The sequence below is a fragment of the Antrostomus carolinensis genome, unplaced genomic scaffold, assembly GCF_000700745.2.
Source record: "Antrostomus carolinensis isolate BGI_N321 unplaced genomic scaffold, ASM70074v2 scaffold3755, whole genome shotgun sequence".
NCBI classification, from domain to species: Eukaryota; Metazoa; Chordata; class Aves; order Caprimulgiformes; family Caprimulgidae; genus Antrostomus; species Antrostomus carolinensis.
This window is the reverse complement of record NW_010318288.1, coordinates 32,149-58,014: the sequence shown is the minus strand read 5'-3', so window position 1 is coordinate 58,014 and position 25,866 is coordinate 32,149. Positions and strand designations below refer to the sequence as shown.

Below are 25,866 nucleotides of genomic sequence, written 5' to 3'. Positions count from 1 at the left end.
TTTCACACTTCTTAAACAAAGAGGCAGCTTTCTGACAGTCACTAGCCACAAACTGTCTAGGGTCCTATAGGACCCTAGGAAGACCCTAGAAACTATATATAACCAATTTTTGGTCACAGTGGTTTTGCTGGGCCCCAGCACTCTCATGCTCATAGCTGCTACCATTACTCAGTATTCTAGTCATGCTTAAAGGTTTAAGGTTTAAAAAGAGAAACCAGACCTAGCTGGAAACCTGATTTCTTTAGATACAAAAAAGGCTTACTGCAAAATGCTGATGTGTGCTTTTTTTAAAGTGATCATCTTCTCTCTTGAGTTGCATCGGCTCACCTTGGGTCACACAAATTAAATGTGAAAAATTCCTCCAAAATTTTTCCTTGTAGTAGATGGGAGATTTAATCAGATCCAAGCTGACAAAAGATAATTATTCAGCAAAATTTGATTTTATTTTTTTTTTCCTCTGTAGTGTCTTTGCCATGTGGTGTTCACCCAGACACATCTTAGTATTTGATATATGTTCCTCCTTTTTTACCTGAAGAGGCTGTACTATGACAGAGTTGCTGAAGGATCTGACCCTCTTGTGGGAACTATTTTTGTCTGTAGGACAGCAGCCTCCTTTTTTGAGAGGTGCAAACTTCACATTTGCCATTTTGGATGTGTGGCAAATTTTTTCATTCTTCAGTCTCAGAAAGAAGCCTTCACCTAAAAGTTGGTATGACAGATATAGTTCCTTCTCGCAGCTTTAGGATGCTGCTGCTCCAGGATCTGTGCTGGTCTCTAGAAGAGACTTAATTGCAAGTGTTCTGTTTCCCTCTTTTAAATCCACTAGGTAACAAGCATCTTGCTGAAAATTCTTGTATTCCAATATTATCTTGGAAAAGCTCAAGGCTTTCTGCTCTGCTTTCACGTTTGTTGTCCAGTGGGAAGAATTATCCGTCCCATCTTTAAAGCCTAGGGCTCCTCTCTTCCTTCCATGGTGATGCTTTCCCTTTTCCTGAGGCCAACATCATATTTGGAAAACTTGGATTAAGTTCTCAAAAAAAAAAAAAAAAAAAAAGTCAAGTGGTCCAGATTCTGACACTCTTCTCCAACTGCCTACTACTCTCTGACAAATATGATACAGCTGAGATTCAGGGTTCTTGAGCTGAGTTTTCCTGTTAGTTTGTTCCAGTCTCTACTGGGAATTGTTCACTGATATTCTGATGTTATTAAAAAAGAAAAAAAGAAAAGGATAAATAGCAATAGTAAAATTGGTTTCCATAATTGCAAACTATAGAGAAAATTGGGAAGGAAATCTCCTCAAGCTGAAATCTTTGCAGAGAAGAGTGCATCACAAAATAGGTACAGCTACATTTGAATTTCTTTTATTTTCATTTTAAGATTATAAAGACCCTTATTGCAGCTACCAATTTCATTGTCAGAAAATCCCTCACCAACTGGACTGAAAGAGAACTACAATTCCCACAAGTTTGCTGCGGATGGAAATAAGAGTTCGGTATTGTCTAGAACAAGAAATATAATCACCGTACTTTGAAACAGCAGAGCCATTAACAATAAGAAGATGCACTCATGGCTGAATTGGAATTTTGAGGTTTTTGTTCCTTGGAAGTAGGAGCATGTATTTTTAACTTTAAACAGAAGCATATAGTTTTTAGCCATAGATACTGAACTAGAACAAGTAAGATTTAGTAGATCTACGCATTTCATTTTAGCTACTGTCGAGTTGGAGTACAGGTTTTAAAAGTTGCATGTTTTCTCTGGAAAAAAATCCTTCCTATTTGAAAGAAGTGTTTGTTTCCAGAATACATTTGTATTCAGAAGAGAAATGATCAAAAAGATCCCAATTATCTCTGTTACAGTTTTTCTTCATGGCAGAGTATGACAGTGGAGATCAGTAATTCTGCAGGATCAATTTTGTCTGATTAATTTAAGCAGACATTGAAACACTGCTGCTTTAACACAAAGCTGTTTTCTCAAAGGAAAGGCTCTCTGGCTGTGAGCTTTATATTTATATTTACATTGGTGCGATCTATAGTTAATTGTCTGCTTTCCTGTGAACATATCCAGAGCAGATCCATACATCTTAAAAAGCCAACTGCCTTTAGTATCTAATTTATGCATCATTATTATCCATGCAACTTCTCTCCATATGGTGAGACAGTCCTTTAAATTAACCAAAACTCAGATTTTTATGCACATGTGTAGGTCACCTTACCAGCCTGAAGGAATAAATACCTTCATTATCTGATGAGGGTGATGCACTTGACACCTAAGCCTGCTATACCAGGGGGTTACAACTAGAGTTCATCTGAAAGTTTTGGGGAGAGCAGAACTGGGGCAGACTGCTCAATGGAAAAAAACAGAGGAATGCTTGTAAAGAGGCTTTGGCTGGGTCGCTCTCTGAGGCTCCCCAGGTCTGAGAAATCTGTGTAGAGCAGTCATCTTTTAAGAAGATGCCCTTGGCAAAGGGGAAGGTTGCCCTGTTTTGGATTTTCCCAAGGGTGGGCTGACAAAGGAGTTGAGCAGTAAGGGGGACAACAGGCAGACTGAGGCAGTGATAGGGGAACAATGTTAAATGGAGAAAGTACCAATATTCTCATGGTATTCGGTTGTCCTCTTCTGCACAGAGTATGTAGTGTCTAAAATGGAGCACTCTTCCTGGATCATAAATTAATAATGAGGTTTGTCCCTGTTTTTTTAATTCTTAAACCACTGTTCATGTGTACACAAGAAAACTAGGCTGATTTTTTTAGATGTTTTTAATATGGCTTCTATTTTTATTCTTATAGTTTTTGCCTGAAGTGGATTGCAGGTTCTAACAGAGGCCATGATTTGAAAGCTTGTCTATAAAACTGGGGGATCATCATATGCTTTAGTATCTTAATAATTCTGATCAGCAGCCACTGCTCACTGGCTGTGTTACAAGAAAATAGGAGTCTGAACCACTGCTTGGACCATTTTGTGAGATGGCATTAATACTCTCTCGTTCTCTAAAAGGCTTTTCTTTTCCTTCAGTGAGATTCACCATGACTTTTTTCCAGACACTACCTGAGGGAATGCTACTAGAGTAGGAAAGGCTTTTTAAAGGGTTTTTCAGAACTGATAGCTTTGAATTCTCAGAATTAGTAATTCAGCCACTCATAAAGGGAACATGGTGTGTGCTGCTTTCACTGTATGTGTAAACACAGAGCTGAAATACTGCAGCAATGGGAGAGAAAGAGCAGAAAACCTGGCAGGCTCAGGATCCTGTTGCAAAAGTCATGAAAGCAAGAAGGATCTCATCACCTTGTGCCTTTCTCTGCTTCCCAGTTCACAGCTCAGAACAGGACAACGGCACAGAAAAAAATTTGGAGCATTACACTTGAAACTTGAAATGGGAGTCTTTCAGTAGCAAATGAGTAGCAAATACCTGAGAAGATCAAACTCTATGGGGTTTTTTTGTTCCCTTGCTTTAAGATGCTGTGTATTAAAACTTCTACGGGAGTCCTGCATGACCTCTTCTGTTGTTCAACATCCACATTTCTCTGTGGATATTCAGAAAGGAACTTAATAGGTCAGAACCAGTGGTTTGTTAGATATACCAGAAATCCTACTTTTTCTGCTTTGTCTTTAAAAGGATGGATTTTGCTTACATTTAACTGCTGGGGATGAAGAGTCCTGGGAGTTGCATGTGCTCAATCTCATGGTCTGTGTTACATTAGTACACAGTGGGTTATTTAATCAAATCTATGGAAATGTACACAGCGATTTATTTACTGTATTTGCATTCAGTAATCAAGCCTTAATTGGAATTTGCAACAGTCCAAAGATAAAAATAAATACTGTGAAGGATTGGTAGAACTAGTCATGGGAAACAGAAATTCAAGCTCCATTAAGAAATGTATATGTACCAGTGCAATGGCTGATAGCTGACAGTGATGCAGTTCATATGTTTGGGGAACATATGGCGTAATAAATCCTGTATCATCACTGTAGTGACTAGGCACTTAGTGCTTGGACACTAAACAATTCTTTGGTAGGCAACATGTAAAATTGTGACCTAGTGATATTGCAAATTGTAACAGAGGCTGGGCCTTCATAACCCTCTGAGAGTTACACGCATCTCACTCTGACTTGATTTTATTGCATACACAGATGGGGGAGTGGAAGAGATGAATGTAATTGTAGAGTATGGTGTTCAGCATGGGTAGGATGAGATCCCAGGTTTCTTACTTTGACTCTGTTGCAGGTGGAGAGAGAGAAGGCCATTCTCCTGGCCAACCTACAGGAGTCTCAGACACAGCTGGAGCACACCAAGGGAGCCCTGACTGAGCAACATGAGCGAGTCCACAGGCTCACGGAGCATGTCAATGCCATGAGAGGGCTGCAGAGCAACAAGGAGCTTAAAGCTGAGCTTGATTGTGAGAAGGGTCGAGACCCTGGTCAGGAAGCACATGACTACGAAGTGGACATCAATGGCTTGGAGATCCTAGAATGTAAATACAAAGTAGCTGTTACTGAGGTGATAGACCTTAAAGCAGAAATCAAAGCCTTAAAGGAGAAATATAATAAATATGTGGAAAACTACACTGAAGAGAAGGCCAAGTATGAGAGCAGAATCCAGACGTACGATGAACAGGTGACAAACCTGGAGAAGTCGACCAAGGAAAGCCAGGAAAAAATGGTCCACATGGAAAAGGAATTGCAAAGGATGACAAGCATAGCAAATGAAAACCATAATACCCTCAACACCGCCCAGGATGAGCTGGTGACGTTTAGTGAGGAGCTGGCTCAGCTCTATCACCATGTCTGCCTGTGCAACAATGAGACACCAAACAGGGTCATGTTGGACTATTACAGGCAAAGCAGAGTCACCCGCAGCGGGAGCCTGAAAGGACCAGATGACCCTCGAGGTCTCCTTTCCCCACGGCTTGCCAGAAGGGGGGTGTCATCACCCGTAGAAGCCAGGACCCCAACTGAGCAGGTGGCAAAAGAGGCCACAGAGCCTGGCAAGGAACAGAGCCCAACGAAAACACCTAGCATTTCTCCTGTCATCACAGCCCCTCCTTCCTCCCCCGTTTCCGATACCAGTGACATCCGCAAGGAGCCGATGAACATCTACAACCTCAATGCTATAATAAGGGACCAAATCAAGCACTTGCAGAAGGCTGTCGATCGGTCACTGCAGCTGTCACGCCAGCGTGCTGCAGCTCGAGAGCTGGCACCCATGATCGATAAAGACAAGGAGGCCTTAATGGAAGAAATACTGAAACTGAAATCACTCCTGAGTACAAAGCGGGAGCAGATCGCAACCCTGAGAGCAGTGCTGAAAGCCAACAAGCAGGTAAGATGCTAATAAAGCAGTCAGTGGGGAGTGTCTGCTATTTATATGGGTCACTTAGAACCTTTTGCAGGAGTATTTTGGGGGAGAGATTATACTCACAGGTTTAGTCTCTCACTCAGTCATGGTGAGGGCAGACCTTTCTTCCCTTCCTCCCCACCTCCTCTTTCAGCTCTTTAGCTCGGCTTTTCTCAGCACCCACCACTCACCGAGGGCACAGGCAGGAGGAGCCTTTCCTGTGGAGCGAGAGAAAAGCAGAGGGACAGGGAGGGATCAGCTACCACCCAGCCCGCTGCACAGGCATGTTCCTATTATTTTTGCAAAACAAAAAGATTTCCAAATCTTTGGAAAACAAAACAGAGTGTGCACAGAGAGGCTCTCAGGGGCGTGCTGACCCCTAGCCAGGGCAGGTACCACAGGAGCGTGTAGGTGTGGCCACCTGGGCCAGCACCTCAGCAGCTGCAGGTGGCCCCACGGGTGGGGTTCAGGAGAGATGATGCTCCAAGCAACTTGTTTTGTTCTTCTTGGCTCTCCGTAACACTCCAGCGGCTGCAAAACTTGAATGCCCCCTAGCAAACTTAAGGGAATTAAAAACAAATGCCACAAAAGCTAAAGCACCTGACAGGAAGAGAATGGCAGGCATAAGACTGTGACCAGTGGCTTTGGACAATACCGAGGCTAGACTTACCTTTGATGAGACAGTAGGTGAACTGCTGAGTTTTTTTCATTACAAGTGGTTGGAATTTTTATAATTATTTTTCTCATTAGTTAGAAATAATTTCTCCTTCCACTGTAATGTTTTTAATTATTTAAGAAATAAAATAAAGGGTTTGGTTATTTTAAAAAAAGTGACAACATCACTAAGTGATAAAGCTGACTCAAACTGAGACAGTAACTGCAATTTTTTATTTTCAGAAGGATTCTTTATAAAGTTATATTTTTTTAAGAGAATTAAAAATTTCAATTATTTTGAAAATTTTCACAGCTTTAAAAAAAAAAACCAAAACATTTTATTTTTGATGTTGCACCAATGCAAATAAATTGAGAATTACCACATTTTATATCAAATGCCAACAGAGGACCATGTAATGGTCTGGTTTAAAGAACACTGTCACTGTTTTTGCATAATATATCCTCCCAAGCCCTTTGTATCCATTAGATTCCAGGTCCACAAACACTTTTTAGAGAGTTAAATTTAAGCATACAAATAGTTTTATTTACTTTGGTGCATTTCTTTATGGCCAGAATTAAGCGTGAGTACAAGAGGCTGCAGCAGCAGAGTCATTGTTCCAGATTGCCTGGGACTTTTCTCATCTAAAAGCAGCACATGGAGGCATGAATCCTGGTTCACAGTTTGGGATGGTATTAGCAGTGATGGGATTTCAGTGTTAAAATACCCAATAGTCAAGTAATCTGAAGTTTCAGTTTAAATTTGGACTGATTGTTGGATCTGTAACTGCCTTTCTAGAGTACTGGAGATTTTTAAATTGCAGCAATATTTAAAGATACATCGAGTCTTTTATAGCATTTCCTCCCCCCCTCCAATACAACACATGTTAAATATTAATTCAAGTAATTAAATACCATCTCTAGCTAAGCAATAATAGCTCTGAGCAATTACATGTGGTTTTTCCATGTAATTAAAATGTAATTACGATGTAATTGAAGCATATGGGTTTAGATTCCAAATTAAAGATTTTTCCCATTAACATAGAGCTATCAATTATTTTTTGGCTATTACCAGAGAATCTAGCTCAGTCTTGCTCTTTTATTGCTGTCAGAAATAAAGCATTATCCTAAAGCATGCTCACTGAAACGGGATAGATAGATTTGCTGAGTAAGGAGGTGCTATTAATTAAACTTTTATTTATTGGATAGCAGTACACACATTGGTAACTGTACGACCGGGTACAGAATCTTGCAATACTGTTCATGCAAACCTAATGTCAACATCCTCAAACTTTCAAGTTAAAAGACATGATAATATAAAAGGGTAGGAGAAATTCTAAGTTGTAAAGTGTGGTGGGGTGAGTTTTATTATGTGCTAGCACTACTGCCAGCCTCAAGTGATGGGTGTATGCCAGGATCCAAAGCACATGTCATGTTCAAAAAACATGAGTCAAGATTCATCCCCTTGAGTTCTTCCCCTCCAAAACAGTAAGTTTTTAGGCTGCAGTAGGCTGAGGATATTTTTCCTTTGTGGGTTTCAGTTTAGATGAGCCTACAGAAGACATCTGGTTTGGATTTTCATGTTTGCTCCAGAATCACAAGAACTAGAATTTTGATTTGTTAAAACCTTCCTCGGGCCCTACTGAAGCTGACATTAATAGGGAGCTGTGTCTTTCCAGCCCTTAGGCAGGGCGGTGAGGCAGTGCTGGTGCCTGGGGTGCCAGGGGAGGGCTGCAGCAGCCCCTGCAGGCAGGTGGCCTGCTGTGGGGAGGGGCTGGAGGCCCTGGCTGGTCCTTGGCCTTCAGCATAGCTCCTCCTGCTTTGTAGAAGTAATATGGTGAAAACCCCATATTGTTAGCACTCCAAACAGAGTGCTTTAGGTGGAGCTCTTTTGGTTGAAATAACATTGGAAAGCGAGATGAGCACAATCAAGTGCATTGTAAAAATGGCAAAACTTGGCCTTCTTAGAGAATCTTGCTGTTCAGATCAAATGGGGAAGATCAGCAGCAGGCCCCTGGGTCTGGTAAGTCAGGCTGTGGTTCCGTAGGGGAGTCACACCCTTGACCAGGGAAGCATGGGTGCACTCTAGTGACCACCAGAAGGATAACAACATCAGGTTAAAATGAGAATTATCTTTTTCCTGGCAATATACTCCATTGCAGTGCACTGACATCCTTTGTTATCCAGGTTCATAGGGGCAAATGGTTCATCGGAAGAGGAGAGTTTCTGCTCGAGCATGTCAAAGAAGGGCAAGGAAGCTGCTGAAGGGTCTGGAGCACAAGTCTTATGAGGAGCAGCTGAAGGAACTCTAGTCTGGAGAAAAGGAGGCTGAGAGGAGGAGTTCTCACTCTCTACAAATACCTGAAAGGAGATTGTAGTGAGGTGGGCGTTGGTCTCTTCGCCCAGGTAACCAGTGATAGGATGAGAGAAAATGGCCTCAACTTGTACCAGGGGAGGTTCAGGTTGGATATTAGGAAAAATTTCTTCTCTGAAAGAGTGGTCAGACATTGGAACAGGCTGCCTGGGGAAGTGGTGGAGTCACCATCCCTGGAGTTGTTCAAGAAACGTGTAGATGTAGCACTCAGGGATATGGTTTTGTGGGCATGGTGGTGATGAGTTGACGGTTGGACTGGATTATTTTAGAAGTCTTTTCCAACCTTAATGATTCTGTGAATTGTATTCCTTTCTCTCCACAGTAACTTGCCTGCCTGCAGGAGAGCTCTGAAGGAGTCCCCATTTCTGTCTGGTGCTCCAGCCGTGCAGTTGCACCTTTTAAATCTTTAACAGCATACAATAAATTTCTGTTTGAACCTGACAAGATGTTGCTTAGTTTAATGTGTTTGGCAATATCTGATGGTATTTCTTTTTAATCTAGCTATATTTTCTTTATTAATATTTTCAAATTAGCATTAAGCATTAGGCTGGGCTGCAAACAGGCTACCCAAAACTCTCTAATACAAAAAATGGGGCAAGATTTGCTCTAAGAAGCTGCAAACCTCAACCCAGGAAAAAAGATTATTAAATAAATTGCTCAAGATAGTGAGGCACATATATCTTGCTAGCTTGCTTGCTTACTTTGCCTTGATTTATGTATCCATTTATCCATAGCCATAATTACTGTGTCAGCACCAGTTTTGTGAAGCAAACCCAAGTAGCATTAGCATTAACAAGTAGCATAAATTGTAAAGTAGTATCAAATTAATGATATTATAACTTTTAGGACAAGTTCAATGATGGTTTTGATTTTGATTTCCAATAACATTTAGAAAGCTAAGCTGCCTATAAGGGGAATTTAATATCCTGAAGTTCTGATTGAAAAATGATTGGTTGTTCTTGTAGGCAAATGACTCAGTGGGAAGGGGTTGAGTCAGCAAGTCTTTCACATCTGCATTGGCAGTTACTATGGTGTCTCCAGCTCCCGTAACTGAGATACTCATAAAAGTCCATCAGAAAAAATAGGATGATAACCCCAGACATACAGTACCTGATATAGGAACAAAAGCCCCATTGCTATAGAGAGTTCTGGGTGGAAAGATCTAGTAGCACATATGATTTCTGCACTAAAACAACAGGCTATTGTTCTGTTTTCTTGTATGAAAATATAAAGTACTTATTGCTGTAGGACTTTATTCTTTCAGCAACTTTTTTTTTTCCTTGTTTTCCTTCTCACACTGTTAGTGTAAGGTAAATGAGATACAAAGTCTTCTTAGGTTGTGAAATCTGTATAGAGAAAATGAGGTTTGTTCACGGATTTCAGGATTAATGTGGCAGCCTGAAGATAGCTGGGTTTGAGCAAACATCTCTTCAGTAAGGATAAGGAGGAAGATGAAAAGGATGTTATTAGTTCTGGCAGTGCATCGGGTCCTGGGGCTTGGGTGTGTGCTCACCTCAGGCTGTGTGGTTCCATGGCTGGGTTTTGGTGACAGGGGGACTGTGCTCTGCATACCCCAGCTCTCTTCCTGGATAGTGTTTCACACTCTGCAGGAGCCCAGATGTTGCAGCTCTCTGCTACTTCCTGGCTTTGCTGTCAGCTCCCAGTGATGTCCTCTGCACACAAATGCTACGTGCTCTGTGAGCCTTTAATCCTGTGTCTGCAGGTGGTTTGCTGAGTGGCTGGGTAATTCATTTGCCCAATTCTTCAGGATGACTGGTCTCCTGACAGGAGTGTCGTTAGCCCCTCTCCTGTCTTACTGCGATATTTACTTCACTGAAGAGTATTCACACATTTTTCTGTGTTTTCATCTTTTTCTTCCTGTTCTCGTGTGTGTTGGTCAGAGGTTGCATTTTTATGTGAAGTTCTCTAATTTCTGTTACACAATTTTGTAGTTAACCACAGCTTAAGGATCATAGAATCGTTTTGGTTGGGAAAGACCTTTAAGACCATTGAGTCCATCCATAAAATCAAGTGCTTCAGAAAGGTCTGTTAAAATCAAAGCCAGGTCCTGGGTGTCTGCTTCCTTCTGTGACCCTCTACTTGGGTATGCTGCCCTATCCTTCCTTTCAGAGCACTCTCTGAACACACCATTCACCTCAGGTCTTTAAAGTCTAGATTATCCCACAGAACTGGGTTCAGACACGAGCATACATAAATAGCTCAATGGGCACAATTTTGGAGACTGGCTGAGAGGGGAAACAAATAGAAATAATTTAGATTAGAACTGGTACTGGAGGAAGAGTAACATGAAGCTATGGCTTCAGTTTATTTTGTCCCTGTTACTCTTGGCACAGTCTAGCAGTACAGCTGAGGTGACCAGCCATATAAGTACCTCTGAAAGACAGAGTCCAAGTTCCCCTTCTCCCCCTCAGCCCCACTTCCCATCACACATTCTGGCTTTAGGGTGCTTCAGGTGACTTTTCTGCCTATCTAAGCTCCCAAGAGTGGCTCACAGTAAGCATAGAAGAAAACCACCAGGTGTGCAAAGGGTAGGCATGGAGAAAGGCTGGGTAATTATTCTTTGGGTGACAGATAGCCAGTATAGATTGATCTAGCTCCATTGTAAAACAACATTCTCTGAGCTGAGGAGTCTGACAACAATCATCTTCAGTCAGTATTCAGGTCCCAAACTGAGGAACTGTAGGTAACCTGTGCACCCACACTGTCCAGTGCCCACTGGCTCTTACAAGGACCTCTTGAGCCTCACGCCAAAGCGACGCACTGCTGCTCTGCTGGCCCTGGCTCTCTGTCTGCAGATTTCCAACAGAAGCTTCCCCAACTTGCTTCCCCTTTCTTTCTCCTGATTATTAAAAACACATTTTTGTTAGTTTTGTCTGCTTCTCTAGTTGAACAGTTGTGCACTTTTGTTCTTCACTTAGGAGACTTTCAGAAGGGAGACTCTCAACAGCCTGTGAAGGGGTGTGTTCAAAAAAAGGTTTGAAGATTGACTGAATCCTTCCTCTGTTATGTTTATTCATCAAGTAAATTATATTTCTAAGTTATTTTTCATCCTGTAGTGTTACATGTCCATTTAACTTACCCTGTCATCCAGACTCGAATGTAGGGATCACGATGATCTCTCTGATCATTGTGCACAGTTTCAGTGATGTGTAAACTCTTGGGTTTACATGGAATATGTAATCCCACTGCTGAAACAATTTAACAATTTTTTTTAAAAGTCTAGCATTAGACTTCACATATCTTTAACTCATTTTCATTACTAAACAGAGGAAAATCTTTACATGAGTTCTGCATTTGAAGATGAGGTATGATAGGTTAAGGGACATGGGGCTGTATTTCTCTTACAAAGCAATGACATCTGAATTCCAGCTTTAGGGGCAAAGCAAAACTTTGAACTCTAGAATCTACCTGTGCTCTCATAAATAACTTCTGCCTCACGAGTGACCTGAAAATTCTTAAACTGATTTAATCGTATTTGTTAAATAGGAATTTGTCCTCTAATGCACTATTTCCTAAATTTTCCTTCAAAAAAGTAATTTCATTAAACATAGTTAATCCTTCTTCTGCGTGTTAATTTATCAGTGTACATTTTTGCTCATGGCTGAAAACAGAGAGAAAACTGACAATTTCTGCTTTATCCTGCCAAGGTGTAGGATGGTGTCTACCATCCTACATTATACCAAAGCATATGTCAGCAAGGTTGAGAAAAGCTACATTTATTTGAATATATCCCTAGGTGGTTGAGTTTTTTTAACATGTATTTCTGATGATTTCAAATTTGGCATGGAAAAACCCACCTATTTAAAATGACAGGTATTTACTAGTGATTTTTAAAAATCTCTTCTCCCAGTGTAAACTGGTGTGAAAATAGACAAAACATTATTGGTGAGTGTACAATTGGAAAAAAAAAAAAAAAGAATTATTTTAACGCTGCCATTTCTACCTGTACTATTTCCCCAGAAATAAATAAGTACAGTTGTATTTTGGTAGGACATGCTAATATGTCCTTTTGTTAAGAGATATTGCTAGTGGGAAATGTATTGAGCCTCAGAAAACTGAGTTTAAAATATGTTTCCAACTGTTTGGCTATTTCCATCTTTTGTCACGTCCCCTTGGCTGGTTGCTTTAAACTAATGTTGTTCTATGTTTCTTTCCCCTGGTCATGGCTCAAGAACCCACAACGGGGAAAATTGATTGCCTATATGCAGTGCTGCAACTTATTATGCATTAACTGAAGTGAAAAAACAACCCCCTCTGAGCAAATGTAAAAGGAAACATTTTTTCTTCATCTCATTCAATTGCAATAATTTTACATGTCTCATAGCAGCAGTAGGCATAATGCCTCTATAAAACTATGTATTTTGAGTAACTTCAAAATTATACTAAACATCAGAGGTAAAGCAGAAGGTTCAACTCTTGCAAAAAGAAGACAAATGTAACTATTAAAAGCAGTAGGGCAGTAAATTAAAGAAATTTAATGGATGAAATTGAATAAAAGAAAGGAGGGAGCAGAAAAAATGAGAGGGTAGGATGACTACAAATCCTTGTTTTTTCTGTTAAGGAAAAATTGTGATTTACATTTTTTTCGTTCTTTTTTTTGAGGTGGTTAAACCTGCCAAAATGTTGGTTTGCATAGCAGTAGGCATTGCGGGTGCTCAAACGTAAGAACAAGCTGTCAGGTCCTCGCCCAAGGAAAGCCTCAGCTGGCAGGAAGCATGAGGCAAAACACGTTATGTCCCACCCTGGCCACAGAGGCTGAGTCTCATTATGCCATGTGTCCTGTTTGCAATGTGGTCAGGGGACACACCTGGCTGTTCCTTGCAGCTCAAAGGACATGGTAGCAGCTCCTTAAGCTGTAGTAACTTACTTGCCTGTGTCCTCCACATATAGCTGCACAGTTTTGCAGAGACATTTAAGGCATTGAGTTGTTGATGGTGCATTGAAATTGGCTTGGTCCTTTCAAATGCTTTCTCTTTTTCCTGGTTTCATGGAGTACAACTTAAAAGATTACATTAAAGGGTGCAACACAATGAAGCTAACTTCTTTTACTTTGTGAAAGAGAAAGAAATCAAAAGTAAAATCAAATATGGCATCTTAGCTGTTATCAGATATCTATTTTATAAGCATATATCTTTATTTGTGTTTTCAGACAGCTGAAGTGGCATTAGCCAATTTGAAGAATAAATATGAAAATGAAAAAGCAATGGTGACTGAAACCATGACCAAACTACGGAATGAATTAAAGGCTTTGAAGGAAGATGCAGCAACCTTCTCATCCTTGAGAGCAATGTTTGCAACCAGGTAAGGGAAACGGTTTCACCATCTGGCTCAGCACTGTAAGAGTAAGTATGTGTGTGCTAAGTGAGAACAGATTTAGCCATGTATGGTGGGTGCTTAGCAGGAGAGACAGAAATTGTTTTCTGCAAGGTCAGGAGTTTGCTGGATGAAGGTGAGTGAGTCTTAGAGTACACACTGCACAAAACCTGCAAGCTTGCAAGTGCTACTGAGATGTGTGTCTTGGAAAATAAAGCTCGAGAATAGCAATGTCAATACAACCTTGAGTAAAGTATTATAAATGCCAATATCAACCATCAGTATATTTGCATTTATAGGGCTTTTTAAAGTGGAGATCAAATAGTAGATTTATGTGGCTGATTTTCACATTCAGAAGTATGTGGCGATTTTGTCATGTGAAGCTATTGTGTGGTTACTGATGATCTTCGGGATTTCATGTTTTCATTACTGTAGATTTATTACTTACCACTAGTAAAATCTATTTCATCAGCCGTCCTATGCTGTAATCCAGCACTAATAATTGTGAGGCCACTGCAATTTCCCACTCCGGCATGAATTCTTATTTTATCCCACTGTGATATTCAATTTATTATCTCCTCCTTCACAGGATAAAAATTTAACTTTTTCTGTAACATGTTTTCTCCTGGCAGGACAGTAATTAATCATCTCTCATACTTCCTTCCCCCACACTGTCTTTGGAAGAGATTTTGGTTTTAGCTGCTTTTTAAAAGATTATCTAAAAATATTTTTTTTAAAGATCCAATGCTTTCATCAATAAATTAATAAGGAAAGGAATTAGTATACTCAGAAAATTATTCTGTTATATCAAGGCTTTTTTTTTTTTTTCTCTCCTTATTGTAAAACAAAAAGCTTGTGCTTTAGACTGTGAGTGATAAGACTTCTTCATGCCTCGTGACAACATATCTCCAGTGCTCCCTATCACAGTGCCATCTCACCTTTTCCAGCCTTCTAAGGTCCTTTATAGCTCAGTGACAGTGGCAGCAGCAGCTGGGAGAGGTGAGAAGAAAGGAGAAGGGACATTTACATGCTATGACATTGGTGCTGTGTACAAATTCGTCATAGGTTCATCATCAGAAGAGTATGTGTAGTGCCATAATGGAAATGAAGAACCAACTCAGCAGGTGGTGTGAACCAGGGTAGCTCAACTGATTTCATTGGCATCTAAAGATTTTCTTCAAGAAAGCAAAGTTGTGTGTCTGTAATAGAAATGAGCGTGTCAATCTTTATTTGCAAGCTTATTAATCTAGGAGATACGTGAATGTACCAACTCTATAAGACTACCTGGAAGGCTACTAACTCCAGAGGAGAGAAGTGGCATCATGGGCATAAAGCAAACAAGGGTCTTTCATGGAAGCATAAATCATCAGCCTATGAGGTAAAATAAGTTTGCAAAGATTTAGAAGTTGTTACTTAAAGGGAATGTTAGGTTGTTGGTGTACTGAGTGCACTATACCCTATTTGGGCATCCTGAATGCGCACTTCTGCTGGGTTTAAGGCATATCCTAAAGCTGATGGGAGACAGCAGCATCTTTTCTATGAGAAGCAGGCTGCCATTTATCTAGATACCTTTTCTAGATGTCTTGGGTTTAGCATGCAATGAATTTCTCTTTTGATTTTTCTCTTCTACGAGCTATAAAAGGAATCTGGGTGACTGCCCAAGTTACAGATTTCCACTTTGTAAATATCAAATGTTAGTAGAGATAAACCCCACCTAAAGCATTTCCTGCTTCTGGTAAACTCCATGCAGTACTGATTAAGCACTCACTGCGTGGCCTGTAGAACATATCCCTGCCCTTGACATCGTAAGTTTTGCCCCGTAATTTCTGAGCAGAGTTATAAAAAATAATTCACTGCAAGGTCTTACACATCAGTGTGCTCCTATAGATTTTTCAGTTGTAAAGTATCAATTTTCCTTTCCTGCCCTGGAATCTAATGGCCTTATAATTAAATCAACCTTCCTAAATGTTCAAATCATTGACTCATTTTGAATATTCCATTTGGAATAGTATTTGTTTAAATGACAGAGCAATTATATACTATAGATGTCTGTTTAAGAAAATAAATCTGTTTTGAAATACAAGACTCTAAGATTCTCCATGCAGTAACATTTGATGCAATAGCAACCTTCAGCATAAAAAAAGCAATTGTTTAATCCTTTGTTGAATAAAACATTGGTTTCCATGGTAGTCCTGCATCACATGGAACTTACTCCTGAATTTGTACTTTCGGAGAACATCTCTCTGATAGTAGAGTTATATTATAGATCTGAAAATTATTTCATATACTGTTTGATAGAGCAATATCCTTTCTCCTTCATAAACCATCCTTTTCTGTTCATTTGGTCCCCAAATACCTGTTCATTCTGGTGCTGAACTGTATGGTTTCTTCCTCAAATGCACTGGATAAAGGTCATAAGGAGAGCAGAGCATACCTGTTTCTGGTCTGAACAGCAAAGATTACTCTTTTCTCCAAAGCTCCCCTATGCAGAAAGCAGGAGCCCTCATTTTTGCATCGAGAATTCCCCTAACGCTTGTGCCTCCTTCTGTTCCTTAAGTTTTTTCTTCAGTTCTTCTCTTCTCCCACTCAAAATTCCTTCTGTCCAGCTCATACCTGTACTTTTGCTCTTTTTCCTTTTGGGACTGTTTGTTTCCCAGTCCAAAACCTCTGTGGCTCTGATCTCTACAGCTTCCTCCTTCCCTCTTCATTAACCTTAATCCCTATTTCTGAATTTACTTCAGACCTCTCAAGAATACGTCCTCAATACAGTTCAAATCCCCCTTTCTTCAAACAAAACCTCTTGGAAAAAGAAAAAAACCCAGCATATAAAACCTTATTTTCTGTGAGATGCGTGGGGTTGGCAGAGCAGAGTTAAAGTTGCTGTTTGATGCCAGGGCCATGTACTGTTCTCCACACGCGCAGTGCCTGTGTTTAGCCTGCTTATTTTGTCCTGGGCTGCATCTGGTCATCCTAGACCAGAAAAAATGGTGTGAGCCTTTCCTGCCCGACCTGTCATTTCCCCTCACTCCAACCCTGAGTTGTTGACCCCGGTGGGAGCTGTGGGAGTGTGAAGCAGTGAGATGGCTGGCCAGCACTCATCCAGAGAGCAAATGAAAAATAAATTCTTTAAAACATTAGTTTTACCATCTAGAGTAGGGGTTGCCCTGGGAGAGGTCTAGTGCTGAAGGGGAGAAGGAACTACTTTTAAAGCAGGATCCTAAAGGGATTCAGGAAACTAATTTGAGTCCCTACACATACTTGCTTTCCGAGCCTAAATGGAAATACTCAAAAGGAGAGAGCAAGAAATATTGCTCATGATATTGCCATAGTCCTGACACTGCATGCATGGATTTTTATTCTCCATCCATCTAGACATTTTCTTATGATTAATATTTAAAGAAAAATGTGTGTTGAAGAGATGGAGTGGGAAGTTCAGAGAGATCCTGGAGTTATCCTAAGTGAGAAAACATTTATGAGCAGAAGAGCATTATGCTTCTATGGCTAGAGCAGGGATCTGTCACTGTCAGTGTCCCTGGGTTTTAACTCAAGCTCTGCTATGATTTATGTTACATAAATTACACATAAGCCTGACTCAGTATTTGGTTTGCATTCCTAGGTGAGAGATGGAACTAGAAATCATTTAAACTCCTATAATAAGCTTCTTGGATCAGTTAATACAAAATAAGTGAGATTATGTGTCTGTCCACTTCATTTCTGAGACAAGAGAAATGAGAAATAGGTGAAATATTGACCTTTGCTCTGGTGATAAGTAGACCAGCAGTCAGCAACATAACAGTGCTGTTTCTTTAATAGTCACTTGCACCTTATACCTGTCCTGGAGCAAGGGAAAAATTGAGAAAGAGCTCTGACTTAGGAGGACATAACATAACTTTTGTTATTCACTACTATTTGAGTGCTTCTGAAGGACCTATTCAGAGCCCTGGTGCATCCTGGAGCCCTGTTTGGTCCATAGTGGTCTGTACCATGCCAGAAGTCATCTCTCAGGAGCTGTTAACCTTTTTCTTCCTCAGTATGCTGTGAGACTTCATGAATGTTTTTAAAACATGTGGGCAAAAGGAGATGTGGATGTGTGTAGTGTTTTTTTCTTTTTAATTGGAAACACTTCTCTTTTTATCCTACACTTGCACCTAGCAAGGAATATTTCAGTGAAGGGAAATGCTATGGCTGCAGGCAGTAGCTACCTCTATCTACATGGAATAACCTTCACTGCTGCAGACTTCAAGGAGATCTGAGGCTGTTAATTCAGCAGTTTCTAAAGTTAATTATGTCCTTTACTTGGACTGATTTAGGTTTAACCGTTCTGAACACTGTTTCACAAAAAAATACATATGCTTGAGCAACAAAACAGACAATGGACCATGTGTTTGTGAAAAATAATAGGAAACTTCAACTCGTGGGGGCGGTCAGATGACTGGAACCACCCAAAGACTGTAGTGAACTGCCAAGAATGTAGGGTTGCTGTTATGGAGAGACTTCTAGGAAGGGCATATGATTAATCAGGATAGTTGGAAAATGTTATATTCAAGACATTGTATTTGTCTCAAGTAGGCCAGCTAACAGTAGCTAGTATACTCAGGTTTCTAGGGTTAGCTTGTTATTGTTCATAGCAGGTAATGAAAAGCAGGTTTGTCTGTTTGCTTTAGTATATCCACCTTCATGGAGCTTATGTTTCTGAACTGCTCAGTTATGCTGTTTTACAAAGCAGATGCCTAAATACCAAGAATGCATCCTGAGGCCTGAGGCAAAAAAGCAAAATTAATATACTGGCATACTGGCGTTTGCTCCTCTAGTGGCATTGTGCTGCAGGTGTTACTTTTTAAAATTTTCAAAAGAGAACATATTTAGAAAAAAATATTCATCTTCTAGACAAAGAAGAAAGCAGGAGAGAATAGGAGAGATGGATACCAGATATATCTGGTTACAAGAATGAGTCTTTAAAACTCTGATAACGCAGACATTATAGTAATTCCTGTTTCGAATTAATTGAATTTAACCTCCAGAATGCTGATTTCATTCTAGTGTCTCTGTCAAAGAAACTGGCTAAAGCATCAATAGATATCTCATAGCTTGAAGCAGAAATAGGTATGCAAGTTGGCTTTAAGCCAACCAGTGTTTCAGAAATATCTGTCTTCCTCAAGGCTTGGCTAGAGAAAGTCATGCTTATTAAGGTCCTGTAGAAGAAAGATAATACTGAAACTGTAGATGAAACTATGACTGACTTAGTAATTTTGCTTCCAGTGCCTGAACTATTCAAGAGGAGTGCAAATGTGAGTGAGTGAGAAGAATAACTATTATTTTTTGAGAATACTTTATTTCTGTTTCCCAAGGAGACAATTAAAGTTTCAGAGAAATTAGTTTCATCTCTGCTTGTAATAATTCAAACGTTTATTGCGTCACACATTTTGAGAAGGAAGACTATTTTCTATGCTTGTTTTCTGAGTTATACTGATAAAGTTAATCTTCATCCATTACACTATTACACAGCAAAGCTTTTTAAATTTGTACAAATCACAAGGGGAGATTTGACAAAAGTGGCATCATTTAATGTGAAAAATTCTTGGGTGTTGCCACAAATGTCCTATGGTCAGACAGTACTGCTATCTGTGAATCATTTCATTACTGGTACACATTTGTCACTCTTGGTTCTTACTCATCAGATGACCTATTGTTAACAAATTGAAGCTATTTCACTTCAAAAACTGACTAAAAGCATCCTGAAACGCCTTGTTCTTCCTGTTAACTTTAGGAATCATTGTTTAAAGCAGAACCAAATTTAATTCAGTCTTAAATGCTAACAAAATCATGAGAAAGGTGGTTTTGTTTCAAAATTATGTCTCGAAGATCTAAAGCAAATTAAAAAGATACAGTTTTTCATGTAGATAAGAGAGGCTGAGGGTTAAAAAGGAGTAGGTCACCATAGCAATGGATACCTGAGCACATCTCTAAGAGACTCAACAGTAAATGTGAAGTAACTTCCAGGTGTGGAGATTTCTGAATACCTCTTTTAGTCAGCTAACAATGGCAAACAATTGAGGGCTTCTCATGGCACAAAATGTGATGTGTCAAGTGTTCAAAGTACTTGCAGTCTTTTTTTCATCATTTTTTCTAATATTTTGCTTAAGCAGATATTCCAACCCATACGATTCTGTGATTCTGTTGACTGTCTATGAAAAACAGTATTATCTAAATAATAGACATTCTTATCCCTGGTGAGTTACTAGCTGAACCCGCCCCTAAAATTGTTATTTGTGGCCTAACCTGGACATAATCCCAAACCTTCCCTCCAATTGCTATTTACCTGCATTAGAAACATACCATATTGCCATAGACTACTCTGATATTCTAGATACAGATACGTTCTGCTGCAGAACGGGAAGTGTTGCCATTCAGATCCAAGTTCAAATTTGTTCAAAGTGGGAATGGAAGAATTCAGGCTGTCTGCTTCCAAGATTAGGTTCTGCAAAAGCTTGGATGTGAATCTGTCCCTTTAATTGCAGCCTGGGAATGTGATCACCAGTAGGGTTTGTTCTTGGACTGGTTCCCCAGATTTCTGCCTTGTTTGTTTTCCCAGGTGTGATGAGTACGTCACGCAGCTGGATGAGATGCAGAGGCAGCTCGCAGCTGCAGAGGATGAGAAGAAGACCCTAAACTCTCTGTTGCGCATGGCTATCCAGCAAAAACTTGCCCTTACTCAGCGACTGGAGGATTTAGAGTTCGACCATGAGCAGTCCCGACGCAGCAAAGGCAAGCTTGGAAAGAGCAAGATCGGCAGCCCTAAAGTAAGTGAGGAGGCATCAGCCACCGTGCCAAGCATAGACACTTTCCTCCTGCATAGTCAGGGCCCACAGCAACCAAACTTACTGGTCAGCAGTGGCACTCAGAGGAAAATGTATGCATGCAGTGATCTTTACAGTACAGTACAGTGCAGTGGCCAGACTTGCATTAAAGTTGTTCACTGAATTGTAAACTTTTTTTTTTTTTTGTACTTTGGGGAGAAGGAGGTGTGGAGGATATAAATATGAAATTCAAAGCCTGGCAACATGTGCTTCTGATCCACCTACTACTATGTTATTTCCTCCTCCTTAATGTAGTGTTTTGAACTATATTCTGTCAGTGTCTCAGTGCATCTTGTATGTCTTTAATATTAGTGTGAATGTATTTTCTTTAAGAAGTTTTCCTTAAGGTTTTCCATAACGAGCATCTGAAATAAAAAAAAGGATTGTGGTCTATGAGCATTTCACAGCTTAACACAAAAGAAACTACATCTCTCTGTTAAGCTGTGGTGCTCCCTTGTTCTTCATCAGTGTGAAAAGAATATGGATGTGTTCACTCAGATCAATTTTTCTACATGGGAGCAAGCAACCTTTGAAGGGGGATGGCTGCCATTCATAACCTAAAGCAAATATTTCACTGTTTAAACAGTGAGTTCTTATCTTGTCTTGTGACTGCCCTGCCAAAGCTCTGTAGGTGTGGGGATCTCCACAGTCCTGAAGATGAAAAGGACTCTGTTAGAGAAGTCCTAGATAATCATTCCCTTTCCTTGTATGCTCTAGTCACAATGCAAAAACAAGAGAACGTTCAGGGAACCTTGTACATGTCGACTCCAGGATGCTGAGATATAACTCGACCTCATTTCCTCCTCCCCAAATATGAACCAGGATTTCCAATGCAGGCGAGGCACCCTGCTGTAGAAACGACATGGGGTGGCAACGCTAGTTGGTTTTTACCTGTTAAGCATATTAACATAATGTTGTCATTCATGAGGCTTTGAAAGGTAATTAAAGTAAAACTCTTTTGTTTCCATATGTATTTTTCTTGGATCTCCTGCAAGACTATTCTCACCTTCCCTTTGTGATCAGAGCCATCCCAGGACTTCAGGGACCTACCTCCAGAAATTATTAAGAGCTCCCCCTCATCCCACCTCCACAGAATCATATCTTCTGAGGGGCCCCCCTTCCATGAGTGAATTCATCCATGGGCACCGTCTCAGCAAGGAAAAAAGGTTAACCGTGGCCATACCAGGTAAACATTTTTTCCTTGGGTGCATGTGGTGCTGAGTGGTTAGCAGAGCAGTGGACCCTCCCAGCACTGCAAATGCAATCTAATTTGGGCATCTTCTTGAGACCTGAAAAGCAAAATGTCTTCTCCTGCATTGCCTGTGGCAGGAGCTGACATTCTGCTGGCAGCAGCCCAAACTGGTTCCAGGTGCAGTGGGGAAAGTCCTGTTGTGGTATAGGTAGGTGCAGTCCTGCTGGCACGCACAGAGGCTGCACCCCTGTGCCCGGATGGTGCTTAGTCTGGTGGTTGTGCTGGTAGTCCCCGTGTAAGACACAAACCCAATGGGACAGGGAAGTCAGATGTGTGAGGGCCAGTGAAGGAGTGATTGGCAGCATGCAGGAGCCTAGGCAGCATCCATCTTCTGCTCACCCTGGAGCATTCAGTCAGATTTTTCTCAACTTTAATGTTAAACTCACAGAAGCTTTAGTTTATACAAATTGAGTCATGAAGTTTATCTTTGCAGGAAGCTTTTGCTCTTCATTTCCTGCCAAAATGCAGTATCCGTTTTGAACAAGGTGTAGAAAGGAAATATGAACTGTAATGTCATTTCAAAGGTCGCAACATCTTTCTTCTCTTGATAGACAAGCTAATAATTACTTCTGTGCCTGAGCAGATCTTTTAGCCTTTAAATGTGCATATTCATCTGGTGTTAAATTTTTTAATTCTTTGTTTTGAAATTTGTTATACACAAAAAGCATAAGTAGAAAATATAAAAGCTAAAACCCATAAAGTGGTTTCTGCTCAAGTAAGTGTTTATTTTGAAAAGCTGAGCAATACTTTATAGTTTGTTATATCTCTCAGTGCCAGCAATATCACAGCTGCCTTTGAGTAGTGCCATGCAAGTAACACCCACTCAGAGGGCAAGTGTAAAACTGCAGAGAGCCTAAACAAGACATTTTCCTAAGGAGTGTTGCAGTAAATAAATCAAAGAGCTGGCTCCTGGGGAGAAAAAGGCAGGGAGGAGTAAAGAAGCAAAGGCTTCAAAATGTATAAAATAAATAGTACTGATCTTTCAGCAATTCCTTTGTATTCTGTTGGCAGACCATGTGCTTGTTTTCTATCCCATAGACAGGAATCTATTTCCTAAATACTGGTACTATCTCTTGTATTCTTTCCTCTTCATCCTACAACAGAATAAGGATTCTTTTCTTTCTGATGGACACTTACATCTCTTTAAAGAATTGGATTTTGCATTTTCTGTATAGCCAAACTCTCCAGTTTGGAAATGCAAGGATCTAGGCCCCAAAATGGCAATCTTCTAACATACAATTTACAAGACTCCTCCAAAACTAATTGCACTTCCCATGTACAATTTACAAGAGTGCCAGGCCAAAGAGAAACGGATTTTAATCCAAAGGCTGGATGACCTTCGTGTGAAGAACCCTGACTGTATATTTTAAATGCAGTTTAATATTTGGAAGATAAAATGATTTAAAAAAGAAGTGTGCTCAACACATCGGTAAACACAATTTTGCAAAATTGTTACTAAAATGGTAAAATATGGGATCTTTGAGTTCCGGACTCTGGATCTTGATTATCTTCATGCATTAAATTTTTTGTTGCTATTTTCCTGGACCAGCATCTGATATCTCATGGAGCATCACAGATGCATGGACCACAGATTGAGAAACACTGACAGTCTCTGACTTTTTCCAGCAACAGAGACCAAAGGATGAAGCATCCTGAAGAGTAGAATTTCCCAGAAAATAATATTTATCTGGAGTCTTACCTGGTGCTTTAGGTACATCTGTACATATTCAGAGTATAAAAGGGTCTTGAGACAGTATTACTCATTTATGTTATAATTTTCCTCATGAATCTACAACAGGCCCAGCTTTCTGAATGCATTTGTCAGAATTTTATGCCATCACATGGTCTTAGGCTCAGCCTGTGAGACTAACATCTTAAAACCAGAATTTTTTCTGAGCACTCAGAGTCCAGTATTAGCAAGGCCCAAGGTAGAATCAGGTTGAGGATTAGGTAAGGAATTTTTCAGCTTTGTTCTTACCAATTTCTGGAAGATTTCTTATTGTTGTTAACAAATCAAAGGAATGATACACCAAGTAGGGCTTTTATTTTTTTACATATGTCTAATTATCTGTTTCCTGAAAATAAGGAACAGTGAAGGATGTTATTCTGCTGCTTTTACAGGGAATGTTTAAAAGCCTTGTATTAGAAAGAGTTACTTTTCTCAGATGATCTGTGCCATCAAGCAGCCAGCAAGACATGTAGCAACCCATACCTGCTACTTCATCAGACAGGTTGCAAAAGAGCAGCATCCAAACTCAAACACTATGAAGCAGAGTATAGCTTGGCTTGAGGCTGTGTCCTCAGCAGTGAAGGAGCAATAAAGCCTAAATTAAATGCAATCAGCTTTGGGTTGTTTTGTTTTGTTTTCATTTAAATTTATGCACAATTTCCTTCACATGAATGCTTCACCCATATGGTGTGTGGGCTTTCCTATCCTTTCAGTAGCTCCCAGTGTTGTAGGGACAGGGAGTCTGTAGCTGGGAATACATTTCATGGAGACCAAGAGCCAAAATAACTGAAGTTATTAGAGAGAGAAACCAGGCAGGCTCCCCTGCCACTATGCAATAGTAGGCAAGCTGTGCCTGTATTCCTCTTTCACCTTCTTCCAGACTTGATGTGTGGCAGAAGAGGCTGCCTTTACCATGCTCTGGCCCAGCTTTGACTGTTCCCTGATAGGAGGAAAGCCAGGACTGCTTTTGGCTGCCTTCTCCAGAGGAAGACCTTGACATGAAGACTCAGTAGTGAAGACCAGCTGAATTAAAGACCTCTTGAGAAAAAGATTGTCATTTCCCACTTGGTGTCCATCAACTTTAAATCAGCATGCATTTCCCTCTGACATCAAGCTGTGGCAGCCCAGACTTCATGTGGGCTTTCTAATCCATAGAATGGTCTGGGTTGGAAGAGACCTTAAGGATCATCTAGTTCCAACCCCCCTACCATAACCAGGGACATCTTCTACTAGATGAGGTTGTTCAAAGCCTCAGCCAACCTGGCCTTAAACACTTCCAGGGATGGGGCAGCCACAGCTTCTCTGGGCAACCTGTTCCAGTGTCTCACCACCCTCACAGTAAACAATTTCTTCCTAATATCTAGTCTAAACCTACCCTCTTTCAGTTTAAAGCCATTACTCCTTGTTCAATCGCTACCTGCCTTTGTAAAAAGTCCCTCCCCAGCTTTCTTGTAGCCCCTTCGGGCACTGGAAGCCCGCTATAAGATCTCCCCAGAGCCTTCTCTTCTCCAGGCTGAACAGCCCCAACTCTCTCAACCTGTCCTTATAGGAGAGGTGCTCCAGCCCTCTGAGCATCGTCGTGGCCTCCTCTGGACTTGCTCCAATAGGTCCATGTCCTCCTTCTGTTGGGGGACTGAGAACTGGTTGCACTACTGCAGGTGAGATCTCACTAGAGCTGATTAGAGGGGAATAATCGCCTCCTTTGGCCTGCTGGCCACAATTCTCTTGATACAGCCCAGGATACAGTTGTCTCTCTTTTAATATCCCACTGTCCCAAATACAAACTATGTTTCTCTTGACTTCTTCAAAGACAGAATAAGACAGAAAAAAATCTGCTGTAGGTGTCCAGGTACCACTCTCTTCTCTGTTGATTATTTTAGCATGGAAATTCTAAAAGTTGAATATGAAGTTCTGCAATTTTAGCTTAAAATTACATCAATTGAGATCCTTGTGTGGATGATGGACCTGAAGAAGAAGATTCCAAACAGGCTTGTGAGATGGAGAGTAACTAATGGTTGCAGTGTTCTCCCTTAAACAGGGGCTGTTTAAAGGTCAGCTATGATCTACCTGAGAGTCTCTCCTTCATTGAAGTGCTGCCCAAACAAACTGTGATAGATGCTTCTTTTCCATATTGTTTACACTGGTAGGTACCACGGGGCAGATTTCAGTATTTAAAATCACACACAGGAAAACACTTGGAATGATATAGTATTTAATATTGCTTAGGAAATTAGATCATAAGATCATCATAAGCAATCCTTTCCCTTATAGAGAATTCTGTTCAGTCATCTATTTCACTTTATTGAAGCAGAAAAAGGAAAGTAGCCTTAAAAT

General features: G+C 40.4%; 1 protein-coding gene across 1 annotated transcript in view; it reads left to right on the top strand.

The window, feature by feature from the left end:
- The window catches only part of BICD1 (BICD cargo adaptor 1), a 47,559-nt gene that overhangs the window by 5,587 nt on the left and 16,106 nt on the right, over nucleotides 1-25,866 (top strand). Inside the window, exons 3-5 of the mRNA XM_010168823.1 lie at nucleotides 4,226-5,320; nucleotides 13,531-13,682; nucleotides 20,287-20,494. Coding sequence (XP_010167125.1) covers nucleotides 4,226-5,320; nucleotides 13,531-13,682; nucleotides 20,287-20,494 — 1,455 coding nt within the window. The remainder of the gene's footprint in view (nucleotides 1-4,225; nucleotides 5,321-13,530; nucleotides 13,683-20,286; nucleotides 20,495-25,866) is intronic.